The sequence below is a fragment of the Myzus persicae genome, unplaced genomic scaffold (genome assembly GCF_001856785.1).
Source record: "Myzus persicae strain clone G006 unplaced genomic scaffold, MPER_G0061.0, whole genome shotgun sequence".
Classification (NCBI taxonomy): domain Eukaryota; kingdom Metazoa; phylum Arthropoda; class Insecta; order Hemiptera; family Aphididae; genus Myzus; species Myzus persicae.
The window spans coordinates 29,017-47,348 of record NW_019103365.1 but is presented as its reverse complement, the minus strand read 5'-3'; the positions used below and the strand labels follow the sequence as shown (position 1 = coordinate 47,348).

The following is an 18,332-nucleotide window of genomic DNA, read 5'->3' as shown; positions in this document are numbered from 1 at the left end:
TTTCGTATTGTGTGTTATTTTAAATCCGTAAAATAATACAAGTCAGTTACCAGCAACCGTGTTACCTTTTTATTTCATTGGCCTTCCATTAGTTCTAAGCCTACACACACTCATACAATATATACACACCTCCACACCACCACCGCACACTCTAGTCTTGCTCGGTGGCCCCGTCCACTTCTTTAGAGTCGCTAAACATAATACGCACAAATACACAGGTCGGTGTGTGAGAGTAGCGCTACGGAGTATTTTGGTGACCGGGCATCACGGACAATTATTGTCTCAATTGTTATCAATGTATAGACAAACTTATAAGAAATCTTGTATTCAATTTTTAAATATTAGATATAAAAATAAAACTTTTAAAGTATCCCTAACTAAAAATTATTTGCTAATTTTCGTGATTTTTACGAATTTTGTCAAAATTCTAAGTTTAAACGCTCTTACAAAAAATTATTGTGGACTTACGCTGGCCTTTTTTTTTTTTATTTGCACTAACAACTACTTATAAACAAATACAAATATATAATGCTGGAATGCAAATGTTGAATTAACATTGAATTCTAGGTATCGTGTAATTTTGCAAAGCACTATAACTATCGAACGCCGAAGAGGAAAAAACTACATTAAAAAACGTTCAGTTTCAAACAACATTTAAACGTTAAACGCTTCGCAATGATTAAATTTCTAGAACGTTTACACTCATAAGTTGACTAACGTTTAATATTCATACAACGGTAAACGATATTATTATTTTTGATTTAAGCCCTTGTTGAATTTGAATGTGTCATAACTTTTGAATAAATACAATATATTAAATGATTATAATAATATTATATTATTAGGTATATTATATTTAAATATATTATTTATAATTATGTAGGTATTTACCTATTTATGTAGACGCCTTATTCTTACAATAAATTGTGATGACTGTTGTTATAATAAGACTATAAGGCATACCGCATACACTATAGGTGTATTGTTTTTAATAAGAAATAAATGTTGGTAAAATAATAACTGTGTAACATATTTTTTTCACAATAAACATAAAATAACACTAAAAAATAATAAAATACACAATTGCTTGCTACATTATTATGATGATTTAGGGAAGTATTTAACTAAATAATAATATGTTAAATTGTTGCTCCGTAATATTTTTTGGCTTTGTGCATTGCTGATATCTGTGAACAACTATCTAAATTGTTATTATATCTGAGTTGAAAAATAAACTTTTTCAACATTCCTCACGCTTTTGATCCTAGCAATGACATCGATATTCATTCAGTACATTTTTTTTAATCTCTTGTGTAATACTTTACCATACGTAGTTATTTTTTAACAATGGATTATTTTGTGCATTGTTTATAGTACAGTGTACCTATCCCAAAAGTCCTGTATCGCCATTAGTATTTCCACGGAAAAGCAATATCTTTAAATGGAGTTCATTATTCGGTAACAAATATGAAAAAACTGATTGAATATCATAAAATCAACAAATCAATTTTTTTATACAATTAAGTCTTAAACATTTTCAAGATAGGCACTTTATTGATCATATTTTTGAAAACACTTCAAAAATAAAAATATTGGACTATATAATATATTTGTAAAAATAATTGATTTTTTTTTAGTTATTAGATTTGTATAACACATTAGTTATTCTTAAAAATGTAGTCTCATGGGCTATTTAAATTGTTCATGAAATAAATTACAAATTTGAATACTATTCGGGGTTGAAAGTGAGGTGATTATGTGTTACACAATCACTGTTTATATATTGCATTCACTATAATATATTATTCGAACCATATTATATTAATTATTATAACATTTAATCGCCGGGCGGCCTTCGTGTGAGTCCAAATCAACTGCACGTCTCGCTGGCAACGCAAATCACAGTCGAATCGGTTATAATTTTCTACTTTTTATTATCATTATTGAAATTTTCATTATTGAATGTTAACGTTTTATATAATTATGGTGTATCGTACATTGCAAATAATGTTTGATTTTGTCTTTTGTCTTTTTATTTGTCGTTAGGTACTTATTTTGTATTGAATTCAAACTGCGTATAGGTACATACAAGTACGTGGTGAGTATTTTCGACAGACAAAATATTTTTGTCCCGTTGGTCATGCATATGAAAAAGAAATCATGTTCTGCGCAGTACGGTTCTATTTTGTTAAAAAAAATAGTGTGTTCTTAATTCGAAATCAACGTGCCCATCCTCTGCCGTTAATATTAATGGTTTTGGGGTTCAAATTGAAGATAGTAAACATTTACAAAGACACACACATTCGCGGTACACTTGTAAAACTACTGTATATATTTTTAGGGTTTTCTGAACCTGCCTGTGTGGTCATTGTCGATCAACACTGCAGTGTTATATTGAATTATATTCGTATCGAATCTATGATAGAAAGGCAGGGCCGGTGTTTGTACTCTTAATAATATTCCATAATAACTATAACATAATGCATTGTATATTATACAGCCGTGTTTGTGCATCGCTTACTCGATCGCCTAATCACGCCTTCTAATAAATTTGGCTCGTGACACATAGATAATGTTACGGTAATATTAGAGGCAGGGTGATTCTATATGAGTAAATACTGCGTATAATCTAGTGACTACAGTATGTAATATCCATTATTTAAATGGTCGACGCGTCGACGTGAAAGAAAAAAAAAATAATGAGAATCGTTTGAAAAAAAATCAGAGTGCATTTAAATGAAGTTATAAATCTGCTTTACTTCTATAGTTTTAATAATATTCGTAGATATGGCAAAACTGCAAAATATATGTTTCACCAAAAAGAATAAAATTATAGCATTTCTTTAACCATACTATGTAATATGCATTATATCGCTTCTGTTGTTTAGTAGTACCAATATGTATTTTTTATTTTTCAAAAGATTTTTCGATACCTAAATATATTACTTTACATTTTATATGCATTTTTACATTTTACATTTTTGCATTATTACATAATGTATTAATTCTTCACACCTTTTTATATGTATATTAGTTGTTTCGGGGTAACAAGGTTATTTGTTGTATAAAAAATTATTCGGAACACCATGCGTTTGCTATGAAATCTCAAGAATATCAAGATTTCAAAAATAAGATTTTGAATAACTCCATTATTTATAAATAAAAAAGGATGAATGCTCGGTGAATCACTCTGTATACATATAATTAATGATATTATCTAGTGCTCGTTATTGCGATGCTGTTAGGATCCTATAAATTTTAATCCTATACATGATGGATTATGTTTTATTATTGTTTGAAAAGTAAGAAGTACAAGTCAAGATATGCAATATGGGTGGTTAAATTTATTTAGGTGAGTCTGCAAACTGTAAAATATGAACTCCCTTATTATTCTTCATCTTCCTCTAATATGTCAAAGTCGTCATCCACATCTGAGTTTGGCATTTTGGCGACAGATTTTTTACTTGTCGTTACACTAATCGGTTCGGTATTATCGGTGGAGTCCGTGCTAAGACTTCCAGACTCCTCTTTCTTCCTGCCAACATTTTTTTTATCACTGCCATTCTCGCTTCCGTGGACGCTATTTGTGGCGCTTTTCTCGAAAAAATCGTCTAATTTGGGTTTGGCTGGTTTTTTTGGTAACGAATTAGTCGTGGTTCCAGTGTCGACAAACCAAGGGTCTTCGTTGGATTTGGCTTTTTTCTTTGGTGCTTCGAACGTGGATTCTGTTTTAGTGAACCAATCGTCATCGGCCTTAGGTTTGGCTGGTTTTTTCGCAGACGGTTTCGGTGCGTTTCCCTCAGCAGTACTAGCTTTTTTAATATTATTAGCAATTGGCGGTGGCGTAGATTTTTCAGGGACGTCATCTTCAACATAGTCATCTTCCTCCCCGTCATCTCCCGTAAAGAAACTAGTCAGTGAACCAACAATAGAAGTCGGCTTCTCCGAATTATCTCCTCCCACTGGCCCTGGAGTGTCACTGAAACAAAATGTAAAAAAACTATAGTGTTATAATATGAACAACTTTAGTATCGTAATTTAAAGTACGATCGTACTCAAAAATATTTAAAAACTTCGTGTTTAGGCCTCTAATGTTTATTTTGTATATACAATGTACTACACTTTTAGTGTATAAAGCTGCATATGTATTTAGTATATTTCTACGGTTCTCATCTGTATTTCAGACCTATAGTCAACTAAGTTATTTTTTTAACCAATATGTTAGCTACGCAGCACCGCAAGTTTTGATTTTGTACATGAAAATTCCAAAAGATTATGTGGCGAGATGTAATAACGATAACTTTTTTTGTATCATAAAGGAAGTTCAGATTTTAGTCATTAATTCCTGGTGCTGGAATGACGTTTAAAAAGTTATAGCGATTATATTTCGTTATTAAATGGTAACAAAATCTTGTGAAATGTTCGAACAAAAATGTACCTATGACTTCTTACAAATTACAATTATCATAGGTATTTTTATGGTTAGAAAAAATGTATAAAAATTCTCTGTTAAAAAAGAGTTAAGAGTAGTTTTTGTCATCTGTTTTCAAACAATATATTTTTAAATCATAAAAGTAATCATTATTATTGTGTTTATAAATATTTAATTTTAAGATATTTTTTTTCTGATTTGTATACCTACGAAATTGTTTTATTTATTTTAATAGTCATATTAATATAATCTGTAAGACTGTAACCAATGGCAACCATTTAAATAGACAAAAAATGTTGAATGCCCGTGAGTCAAAACTAAATGCATCATTAAGATTCCATCGGTACATTTTTAGACTATTTAGATAAAAATAAATGCTAACTTAATAGGTACCTAAGTAGGTAATGTGAATTTCACCCTAAAAAATCAGATTCAAACATTGTATTGCGCAGTTATACTGAAATTTACACAGAAATAATAAAAAAAAAATTAAAAATTAATTTGTCAACAACCAATATGGTTACACGTCTTTTGAAAAAGTAAATATTACCTACGTCTTGTACTCTTATCAAAATAGAACGTCAACCTTACAAATGTAAGTATTAGTACCCATCATTATCTACAAGAAAATAATCAAATGATCTGCGGATTATTCCATTTAGGAAATAATAATAATAGTCTATGCATATCTATGACATTTAGGTAGTTTTGTTATTGATTTAGCCTTAAATTGGGAAAGGAAATGAATGCAATTATAGTAATAATTAGTTATAACTTTAAATTTAAAATTAAAATTGGTCGAAAAATAATATCATCGGAGTTTGTGTATATTTTAATGGTCAAAAGTTAGCAACAATTGAATTTAATTTTGTTTTTCACAGGTTAAAAACCTTCTTCATTCGTAATTGTTCTGTAACAATAGTTTTCACAACAGTATAGATTACGCGGTGATCGAAAAAAAATTCCCATACTATAGGAAAAAAAATCCCGGGATAAAAGTTTAATGAAAAATTTACCGGATTACTGTTTCTTGTGCCATTTTACAGTTGTACATTGTATTTTAGATGCTGCAGGAGATTCTAGAAATATTAAAAAACTATAACAAACCAGGACCGTAGAAAAATGTCTACACAATTTATATATACAATTACAAGCAGGCGAAATCGGTGTGTTAGATTTTTTAACAGCCGTGTCATAATATACAAAAAAGGTGTGATTAAAATATTATATTGTAATTTGCATGTATTTATGTTTATTTATGTTTTGTTTTGCGATTATTTATTTATTGCTTATACTTATTTATTATTTTAAACTTTTTTAATTAGACTTTTTCCTAGTGTGGGGCTTTTATTACCGGAACTTTTTTTACTGGGACTTTTTTTGGGGGGATTCAAATTACCATAGTCATTACTGCGTAGGTTTGAAGTTGTATCCACCCAGTTGACTTTTTTCGCAATTCAAACTCATTAGTCATTATAATTATAGACCAATGCGGCAATAGGTATACACTGGAGAGCCTTAATATAATTTATTTATTATTAAGGCTCTCTAGTATACACTATGCACTAATTATGTTCACAATTATTAGCTATAATAAAATAATGATAAATAATATACTCTTCACGGTTCATCTATATTTTCATAAGTAAGTAAGAAGAATTGTCAGAAATTGAAGTTGTTCAAAATATTTAAATACCTATTTACAGGTCCCAAAAAATCATTTCACTTATAGCTCCAACGGTATATTTAGCGAGAAGGCCCTATGCACATCCAAACTACTCCAAATAGTAATTTTACCGTCGAGTAAGTAGTACAAGACTAAATCAAATAAGATGCCAGGCGGTGATTGATTACAAATTTACAACTACGCTGTAAACAATACCTTTTGAACATGGACATCATGCCCAAGGCCGATTCCAAAAACGCTTTCGTATCTGGCCCGGTGGTCAAGTCTGACACCAACCCCGCAATGGTTTTCAACATCATTTGTCCATTGCTGCCCACGAATACATCTAACACCATCCGCACGTCTTGGGGAGACAACGGCAATTGATCGAGCAAGCATGCTGTAGACGGACTGCCGTCCAAAACAGTGAGAACCAAACGCACCATGGCTGCGCTCACCTTGGGGTTACTCATGAACTTTTCCATAATCAAGGATATCGAAGTGGTCACCTCGTCGTCTGTGGCTGCGAAAGTCGATACCGTACCCACATCATTGATGAACTGGGTCACGCTGCCTTTGGCTCCTTTGCCAACTTTGGAACCTTTTACGAAAAAACACGAAATTCTGTTTCATTTGCGTTTTTATAAAATATCATATGAACACTAAGCACAATAATATATATAATACAATATTAACACAGTTGTCACAGTATTGGGGAAGTTACTTTTACTTGGTTAGTAAATTACGTTATTAATTACCTTTCAAAATAATGTAAATAAATTGACTTAAAAACGTAACTTCATTGCAATAAACAACTTTCGAATTATAGTTATTTTTTTTCTCAAAATATATCATTAAAACTTTATATAATAATTATGTTATCAATATAAATTAACTATGTAATAATATTAAACAATATGAAATAATAAAGATACTGTAATTTTACATGAATAAAATTGTTGATGGGAATTCACAATTCCATATCAATAAAAACTCTTTTCTCGTCAAATAACTTTTACAGAAGTGTAGGTATATAGATACGATAGAAAAAACGAACTTTCATGAAGCTGTATATAACATTATATGTTATAAATTGCCAATTGGTGCATAAGATCGATTAGCTCCCCCCTCCATTAAATACGTAATTTTACTACGAAAACGTTACTTAAATCACTTTTAAGTGTATAACACGTACACATACAAATATACAATACAATATAATTTAATGACCATCAATAAACTGGAAAAGTAATTTTGTTACAGTAACTTGCTACTTAGGTTAAGTTACTCCCCAATACTAGCAGTACCTATACTATACGTTTCCGGTGACAAATTAAATGACGCACGTGGTCTTACCTTATCTTAAAACCCTTTAAATTTAGACAGTAAATGAATCAATCTGTTAAGATTTCTTATTTCGTAAAGTTATAAAGATTTAACGGTTTAAAATATAGTACCTAACTAATAGTATACCTACGATGTATGGATGCGTATTTCCCATGTTTACTCAATCAACATTTTACTTTGGAAACATGTGCCTAGGTATAATGTTGGGTTAGGCTGGTTTAATTAAAACTTTAAATGTGTTGGTTGTTGGTTAGCCTGGTTAGGTTACACACCTATGGATATTACGATTATCATAATTATCAGCATAGTCCAGTTAATATATTAATATTCGATAGTTAACAAATTTGAAAATTGATACTAAAAATTATAAGTCATTTAAAAATGTATCTTGCTTTTATTATTGATGTATATGTAATTATTTCTTTTATCGCTTGATTATTTAATATTGTTTAATGTAATATTATATTTTACCAAAATGTAATGAAATAGTAGAACTCTCTCTCTCTCTCTCTCTCTCTCTCTCTCTGTTTAGCACAAATAAAGATTTTAAAGAGAGAATCGATACATAATAATATTTAATATATATTCATACATTCTTATTTTGTTAAATATTTTTGTAATTTTTTTTTATTATTATGAATTTTAATATTTATAAACTATTAGTCTATTATTTTATGATTTATTAAGACATTATAAAGTATTAATATCATGGAATATATTATATTTAATATTGGACACTATATTCTCAATGTTAATACATAGGTACCTACGAGTTTGTATTAAGTTTTCGCAGTAGTCCAATTTTTGGCAAAAATATACATACAATTTTAAGTATAAAATGACTGAACTATTAAGTATCAAACAGAAAACGTGTTAATGCCTATTGCCTTTTATAATATCTTGGTACCTTTAAATTTAACTGCCCGAAATGGTGACCAAAATCAGAGTGAATCAATCTAAAAAATAAGTCATAGAAAAAAATAATGTTCGTTTCAATTGTGCGTCTGTTATTTATTTATATTCATACATTTTTAGGATAGGAATTTCGTTTTTCAAATTGTCTTATATGTATAAATTGTATGCGTTTGAAATAAAAAATATGAGTCTCAAACAAAAAAATCGAGTAAGTGGATGTCGCTGTGCTGTACGGTTAGCTTACAGGCGGGTCACTGTAATGGATGGTGTTAAATTTGAATTCAATGACACGAAAATATGAATTCATTACTATAAACAATTTGACCGAAGGTGGTCGGGCAGTCTATGATATTACCAAGTAGGTATCTATATTTTATGATTATATTATTGTAATTAAATTAATTTATTTTACTATTATCCGTTACTCATTAGTATAGGTACAGGTATTACAGTAGGTTAAATTTATTGTTGTCGAAAAATTGCAATTTAAAATGTCATTGTATGTATAAAATATAATAATATACCTAGTCTAAAAGTTTCAAGTATCTACGAATAATATTTTTAAATAACAACAAAATAACTAGAATCGTTATGGTTTTCCACTTACGCGTAACCTTGTTTTAAATTTTCAATATTTTGCTGTAAAATTTGAAAATGTTGTAAATATTTAACCACAAAATAATTTGTAATTTTTCAATTTGATAATTTTTTTCCAAATTTAAACTTAAAATAGTTATAAAAACAAATTGTGACCATTCATTTTTATTATTTTTCAACTACCATTGGAACAATATATTAGGAGCCTTGTACTCAATTTTCAATTTTTTTTATCTAACAAATACAATTTTAATGACATTTATGGAAAAAAAAACTACAAAAATTGGAAAAACTGAAAATATCAGTGCACAGCTTTACAACAACTCAAAATAGTTTTATTCAATTTTATAGTACATATAAAATGCTGATACAAACATTCAGTGATAATTTCATGTATATACGGTGATTTGTTTTAAGAATTTAAAATGTTTACCGATGACCCAGTGCACCAACTAGACTATAACTTCCCCATCGAACAAGAGACTGAAGTTGAAAATCGAAGCATTACTATTCGACTACTTATACATTCTGTACACAGGCACCAAAAATAAAAAACATACATCATTGTAAAATCAATACATTCATCGTTTCGCTCGGAATCTAAAATGTTATTGTAATTGTAAAACATACTATTTACGCTAATAACCAATGTTGTTAAAGTGAACTGATCGAAAAAAAAGGATGATAAAGTCATAAAAATATCAACACAAATCGATAATAGCGTAGTTAAGATCGTACATAATTTGGCACAAACACAACATGTTTCAAGAAAGTTCACGCCCTACGATTTTGACGCACTATCTGAGCATTTGTTTTAAAATTTTGAAGACGTTATAAACGTTTTTATAAAAAATATTGTTTAATTTTAAGTTGCCTATAATATATTGTTATAAATCCAGGAAAATAATCTCATTGACGAGATGCACTTGCTGACGTCTGGCGTACGAGGTAGATACGAGCAAACTCCGCGAGAGTATTGCAATTTCGACATGTGCGCACGATAAAAGTAGTGAATTTGGCCTTACAATATTTGTACACGTGTAGCGTGTTGTGTGTAAGTGCATGTATTACACCAACGCCTATGACATAACTCTGTAGGTAAACGATAAAATAATTAATTGTCCCGTAAAGAATTTGAACTTCAAACATCAATTGATGGATGGGTGTCCAAAATATATTATAACTAAAACATGGGCATCGACTAGTTAAAAAGCTTAAGTTAAGTTAACTAGTTTGCTTAGTTTTAACTCATTTAACTGATTAATCGATTTTCTAATTGACTTTAGAACTCTAGATTAACAGTGACTGTTAAAATTACTTAGATTTGTACAGTTTATTGAAAATAAATTCATACATTAAAAATGTATTTAAATTGTTGATTGGTTGTGTAATGCATGCGTAGATACGTTAATTACTACAAGGGATTTTTAAAGAAAAATAATCTAATATATATATATATATATATGTTACGGGCAAAGTGGAAAATTCGGGCAATGTATACAATGCCCGGGCATTGTACACAGTGACCGGGCATTGTATACAATGTCCGAGGTATATTGGGCAATGTAAATTGTGAAGTATTTATACAAATAATCTGCATGATATTATTTAACCTAATCAATGATATTATATACTAATAATTATTATACTCGTTTATATGGTTATTTATATGTGAGTATTACAATTTTTTTTTAATCAATTAAATTTTAAATGTATTTAAAGGTTGTTCAGTTATATGATATTATACATGAAGTTCATTTGTCAATTGGACATGGAGGTAGAAATAGAATGGAACACGAGATTAATAAAAAGTACAAAAATATAACTAGAGATGTAATAATGGTATACTTAAATAATTGCGAATCGTGTAAAAAGAAGGGAAGTACAGCTAAAAAAAAGGGTTGGTTGTAAAACCAATCATATCTTCTAAAATGAATTCTCGCTGTGAAATTGACTTGATCAACATGCAAGCACAATCAGATGTCGATTATAAATTCATATTAGTTTATCATTATCATCTAACAAAATATATTATGCAGATTATTTGTATAAATACTTCACAATTTACATTGCCCAATATACCTCGGACATTGTATATAATGCCCGGTCACTGTGTACAATGCCCGGACATTGTATACATTGCCCGAATTTTCCACTTTGCCCGTAACATATATATATTTGATTCTAATTCTTGATAAAATAGTATTATACATCAATAGATAAAGAACATTATTTATGTAATTGAAGTGGTACTTATTAAAAATGTAGATTCACCTTTTTAACGGAGTTAAGTTTAACATTTTTATTTTAACTTTAAACTTAAAGATTTAAATTTATTTTTTTTAACTATTAACTTAACTTGAGTTGAGTTAATTTATAATATTATTTATTATGTCTGTTGTAGTGTTGTTAATGATGCATTTAAAAAATGCATACGCCCCAATTGCTCATAATAGTGTATTATTATTAATTAATTCGTCGATTTCATTGTAAATAAATTTAAATAAGATTTGATTTTACTATGATGTGTGTTTCATTGAAAGTTTTATTTTGTTAATATTTTTATATGAAGTAAAAAGAAAAAAATTCTAGATATCAAAATAACAACTAACAAGGAAAAAAATGAAGAAAATAACAATTTATATGCAGAATCAATTTTTGGAAATCGATTTCAGTTTTTTGTTGTGAATCAAAAATGGAAAGGTCTGTGGGGACTAGAAATTTTCACCAAATATTCACTAGACTTAACATATATTTAAAAAACTCCTATACTGTTTTATACATGTTGCCTGGAATTTGACAGATAAATGTACTGATTTTATAATGATTGGTGTTTTTACAATAACTGCAGGTATAAGTACATAAAATGATCAAAAGACACATACAATTATTATTGAATATTTATACTAGTTTTTTCTATACACCACACAATTTTCAACATATTTTGACTCTTTTATGTTATTTATAGGCGTAAGAAATTTTATTTTTTCATTAGTTTTGTTTTAATTATCGTCGTTAAAAAATATGTTGCTCTGACAAAAAACTTGAAAATTGAATACTAAGTTCCTCATACGTTGTTATTAGTGTAATTTAAAAAAGTTGAGAGTAAATTCACAAAACCTCTTTAATGAGAGTTTAAACTTTATGTCAAAATCACGAAATTGAGCAAAGTCATTTTGAGTTACTAATTCATACAAATTTTTCTTTTTATATTTAATATTTAAAAATGTAAAACATATGTTTTTGTTTCTCTGCCTTAAACAACAAAAAAAAGCTCACTAATTTCTTATGAAGTTCACATTTTTACGACATTCTTCAACGATTTCTCATAGAACAATTTTCTTATCTAGTTATGTGCTTATCGCAGATGTTTGATATTTTCACCAAATGTTTATATTAGCTTGTTTTACATGGTATAATTTTAAAAGCTGTTAAAGCTATTAAAGGATTAGATTATTATAAACTATTTATTTATAGCTATTCATACATTTTTAATTTTCAATTTGTTTTACTATAACAATGTTAGTTATTTCATCGTAATCCAAAATCATTATTCGAGGGGACATATAAAATTATAAACGGTGCAATATGCAATGATATATTCAAAAAAATTAGGTTAATTTTGAGTTATAACCTACTTATTTATATCGTGGACGATGGGCATTATGTTCTCACTGTCTTATGGTTAGGCGGTATTGATTCCAAAGTAAATAACAATAACAATAACATAATGTGATTGAAATATAGACTACCTAAACTATAATAATTTTTGTATTTTACCTACCTTATAATCTCATCATGTGTGAATTTTTTTTTTACGAAAATATACTCTACAATACCTTTTCGGTGGTGTATCTATTTTCCCCTTACTACGTGTATAAGCGGAGTTAATGGTACGACAAAAAAGTGCACGCCTAGTAATATATAACAATACGGATTAACAATAATATGAGCTCCAACCTCGTCTCCCACATCACACAGGTACGTACCGACGTATTTGACCAGCATTTTGAATATCTCCTGGTTGCCACTCTTGCCGTCCAGTTTGGCCATGATCTTGTGCGTGCCAATGTTGCCCAACAGCAGACCGAGGTCGGTGACCTGTTCAATGCCCGCGATCCCGGTGTCGAGCATTTTGGCCACCCTCTTGACGAAGCCCGTCGGTTTTTTCACGGCGTCTGCTTGTCGCTTTACCGGTGTCCTGTCGCTGCCCTCGTCCGATTTACCAGCGGACGCCGACGAAGATCCGCCGGCCCGCGACCCGCCGATCTGTTTCCGGGCCACGCGGTACACCTTGTTTGACACCCCCTGGAATGCGTCCATGCCACGCTGCACGACTCTGACGCTGGTCCGCATGAGGCTCTTGAAAATTTTGTTCGGCTTCCGGAACAAGAAATTGCCCAGCCCCCCGAGACCGCCCCTGCCGGTGTCCTGCGGCTTGGACGGTTTGGCGACGGGCACCATTGCAGTGTCGGTGTCGATTTCGGTATCGGTGTCGGTTTCGGTGTCGGTGTCCACGTCGGCGTCGGTGTCAGCGTCGGAGTCTGTCGATCGTCCGCCGCTGACGGTCGACGAGCGGGCCGCCACGGTCACCGCGGGCATGCCGGTCGCCAGTTGTTGGGCCCTCGGCGCACGTGAAGAGCTCTTTGTCCTCACGTGATCGTGGGTGGCCGCCTGTGTTATGAAAACGGTGATGGTATAATAGTATTAGGACGTAGGAAGGAATATTTTAGGGGCTGTTTTAATTTTTATTTAAATGATACAGAGTGTGCAGCCATGATAAACGAATGGGTATTTGGATCAGGTGTTATTCGCCGATGGGTAGGGGGACGAGGGTAGAAGGATAGTCCTGTGACCGTTGGATCGGGAGATCAATGCAGTTTCAGTTGACGCCGGGTTTTCGTCCTTGCGTGCGCAAGGCGATTGGGGTAGAGACATTTTTTTCAAATTCGTTGTGGCATTACGAGCTTAATATTTACGACTGCACGAGGGAGGCAGCCGGTAGAGACTAGAGGGGTCGACGGGGAAAATTCCCCCCCCCCCCCCCTGATTTGGATGATATTCATTATACACGTGAAACACCTAGTTATTTAAACTACAATTTTTAAATCTATAATAGGGATAAAATATTTTTTTGTTGCAAAATTAATTCGACCAATTTCCGACATACCTATAATAATTAATAATAGCTACCAAGGTAGGTGCATAATTAGTGAGCACTATTAGACAGACTTAAACAATTTTAGATTCGTTTAATTGGCAGTTTTAGTTTTATAAAAATAATAGGACGTAGGAGTCACCACAAGTTGGAGAAATAAAATTTAATAGATTTAGTTCACTAAATCATTATGCGTAGGTACCTACTATAAGTACAAACCACTTAAAACTAAGCTAAAAATAGTCAGTTCACATATGGTTACTGTTGATAAATTACAAGCTAAGGTTTTAGTTTAAACTAGATTATTATAAGAAAAAACGGATCAAGTTCACATTAATTATAGCCATATGAGTATCTAATCAATGAGGTTGTTTTCAAAAACATAAATTCGGAATAATGCCTGTTCAATATGTTTAGTTAATAATATTTTCTTTTTTCATCAATTATTTAGACTCAACAATATCTAAATGTAGACATGTAGTGCCCACCTACATTTTAATAACATTTTTTAACTTAATGTCAATAATTTTCATTTATTTAAAATAAACGTATAGAATTAATTGTTCGTGTACCCACACACTAAAAAACATGCAAATATGTGGTAAAAATATTTAATTTTCAAATCACGGTAATACTACAAAACAAATTTGTATCGAATCCGATTTATTATATATTTTACTTTACAAACAAATATGCAAATTTAAAATGCATATTGTTATAATTTATCTGACTATTATCTGTACTCTAATATTTTCGGGCACATTTTATTCGATCTTTTCGGCTCTATAGCATATAACAATTATTATAGCATACACTTCTGTATCCTGCCTTAAATTGTAGTTGTTTAATGTTTTTTTATTTTTATTTTTGATTTATACTTAATAAAACAGTTTATCTGATTAAATGTATACATTTATATAATATTTTATACTTAGGTGTTATTGTCATTCGAAAAATTCAAACAATCCTCTATATGGACTTATTCACTCCAAAAAATGGAAACATTCCTACAGAAATTACTAATATTTTTAAAGGTATTTAAGAAGATAACTTACCAACTTACCTCTAGTTACATAAAGAATTAACGAAATTATACAATTATAAACCTACAAATGGCTGCAATATAAATATAACAGCCTAATTTAATAATTAGTTAACAAATTTCTAACTACCAATCTAGGTAACCCCGTTTAAATAAAATTGACTAAACTGGTCTATTTAGATGGTTTTTGTATTTTAAGAGGAATAAATAGATTAAATAAATGAGCGGAATTTTAGAATTTGTATGGAGTCTAGAGGTTTTGTACCGTTCGCGTTCAATCGTAACAATATTATCGAATGCATCTCTAAAATCTACGCACGTGGGTTTGGAGCTCGGAAATTATACATCATAAATCGTGATAGCCAATCGATAGTATTCAATGGCGAATTCTACGTCATACATAATTATTAGCAACATCAATCATCATTATTATGTTCGGACGTAGTGTCGTATAGTACCTATACAACGTCAATAGTGAATGTTTACACTTTACTATAAGCGGTCTTTTAAAAGTATTCGAATAAATGTGTTCAAATACTTTGATACTGTTTTAAATACTTTTTAAAAAAATCAATTAAAATACGTATTCTTAATAATTGTTGTTTTATTTTTTATTCGTTAAAAAAATTTTTTCGAACTCGAAAAATAGTATATACTCGTATTTGTGACGAAACAGATTTTTTTATTTAAAATATATTTTCTCTTTAAACGAAATATGATTGACCCACATGAATTTCCAATCATTCCAAAACTAACAAATATTCGAGGGAAAAATTAAAATATATTCTAATTGTATTCGAATACTAGAAAATGTGTTCTAATACATAATTCAAAATTTATTATATTAAATGTAAGTAATACGTATTCTGAATAATTTAGTACTTCTTTATTCGAAAACGTTTCCGAGTACAAAATAAATTTACTCTTTACAAGTCAGCTTAAAAGTACACACGGTCGTGTAAAGGACTTCAGTTGTTATTGTTATTTATCGAATAGTCTATAGGTATCATTGTATCGCTTTTTGCAGATTAAAAATTGAAAATTAATTTAATAACAAAAATATCTATTGTTTTTTTTTTTTTTTTATTTGAGTCCTTCACATATTCTGCCCAAATATATTATAGAAATAAAATTAAGCCATTGTGTAGCTAAATTCTAAAATCTCTGAAGGCCACCATACAATTCTAATGTAATACTAAATTTAATTGTAATTCGTAATCCCAAATAATTAACTCAAGTTAAGTTAAGTTAGAATGGAAAAAATATTAACATAAATCAATTCATAAAAAGTTAGTCAACTTTTTTAATTAGCATGCGAATCACAGAAAGTGTACCTATAACCTATTTATTAAATTTTGTGTCCATCTATATATTACTGTATCTGTTTAACATACATTATTTTATCAAGAAACCACATACCTATACTGTAATATTAATTACTATTGCAGTTTCTATTTTATTTTTTTTAAAACCTCGTACTTGTACCTACAGTTATTAATCTATGAAACCAAAAGTTTCAAAAAACCTTTTTTATTTTAACTCGATGGATTATACTAAATCTGCAACTGAGAAAATCCTATGTTGTTCCATCAATTAACTATAAATCGGTTGAATTTATAGGTCAGTTCGACAATCCGGTAACCAAGTAAGTTAAGTATGTAAAAGGTCAAAAATTTAAAAAATCACATTTTCAACTTAACTTGAGCTTTTTAACTAGTCAATGTTCACCTTTGCACTCACTTGGTCGTAGTAACAGCACACCAACCACAGCGCAACAATCGCTGCGCGCTTGGTGGTCGCTAACATTCCGGCGACGGTGACCGGACACGGACGACGAAGGCGGGCAACAAGTGTCGGTGCTAAAATAATACAACAAGAACAACAACAATAATTATTATTATTACGCGAATCGTCGATAAAAGTTTAATGTTATGACAATAATATAATTATGTATTATATTATTTGGGGAGGCGTCTACAATAGGCAGGCCCTCGGGTGTCAGTCGTCGGGGCCGTCGGGCAGAGCGTAGTCTTGTCTTGTTGTATAATTATTATAATAATAATTAATTGTTGTACACGTCGTTTATCATTTATTATTACTTGTCGGCTTCGCGGTCCGCGACTGCAACAGCGCACTATAAATTATAATATTATATTAAAATAACATCGCGCGCTTTTCGACAACCTACGACGATCGCGGCGACGTCCGACCGGGCGCGTGTCAATATTGGCGCGGAAACGCTTGACGAGTGCATAAAACATTATTTTAATACGTACTCATCACACTATAATAATATTATACAATCATCATATAGTGCCGTCGTTATTATTATGTTTCGGCAATGTATACGCAAGTGTTTCGTCTAACCTTCTATGCGCACTGCGTTTCTCACTCATCGCACGGAGCCTACCTGTGTTATTGCGAGCGTACGCAAACACCGCTCGACGATTGTTTATTTTTTTTTTTTTTTTTAATTAAAACTATTTTTTTCCCCATATTACACGTAGCCGAGTACGGCGCGTAAAGTTAAAGTCGATAGGAAACATTTGAAAAAGTTTAATGTTTATAGTTATCTCAATTTTCTAACTTAGTAAAGTAAAACATTAAGTGGGAACTTACAATGGCCGTATTAACTTAAGCTATACTATTATTATGTATTTTTAATATACATAAATAGACAGTAATAAACTCGAGAATGTATACTAATGTGGTTTAAATGATTAAAATAATAAAAACTAATAGTTATATGCAATATGAATCATTAATAATAATATTTTATTATATTTATTATTTAATAATATACTTTGTCTGTTCAAAAAAATGACTCAAAACGTACCATTTCCTCGTTTTTTTTATAAAACGTACTATTTCCAAAAAAGGTTATATATTGCACTATTTCCCATAGTACGAAGATAGGGAATGTAATGGAGTTAAATACATAACTTACAATTTCTATTGGTCTTAAATTTGTATACAACAGATTTTTAACTATATTAGTGGTAAATTAAATTATAAATAAATATTGTGTAGATGAGGGAGGTGCCTACTTAGTTTCATTTGCTTGTATATTTTATGAGCTGATAATAAAATCATCAAAGTTGATACCAATTTCTTTAAAATAGACCAAAAATTATAAAAACTACCTAGGTGTCTTATAAAATACCAATATTAAATA

General features: G+C 30.3%; 1 protein-coding gene across 3 annotated transcripts; it reads right to left on the bottom strand.

Moving 5' to 3' along the window:
- Positions 1–2,731: 2,731 nt before the first annotated feature.
- Positions 2,732–17,396, bottom strand: LOC111034376. 3 transcript variants are annotated; one of them, XM_022315566.1, is made up of 5 exons: positions 17,257–17,396; positions 16,886–17,016; positions 12,947–13,631; positions 6,315–6,699; positions 2,732–3,979 (listed from the first exon to the last, which is right to left on the bottom strand). In XM_022315566.1, the coding sequence occupies exons 2-5, from the start codon at positions 16,961–16,963 to the stop codon at positions 3,388–3,390; spliced, it is 1,740 nt and encodes a 579-aa protein (XP_022171258.1). In that variant the 5' UTR covers positions 16,964–17,016; positions 17,257–17,396; the 3' UTR covers positions 2,732–3,387. The 3 variants fall into 3 exon arrangements, with proteins under 3 accessions (XP_022171258.1, XP_022171257.1, XP_022171259.1); XM_022315565.1 differs by having other exon boundaries at positions 16,886–17,396; XM_022315567.1 differs by having other exon boundaries at positions 16,898–17,396.
- Positions 17,397–18,332: the final 936 nt, after the last annotated feature.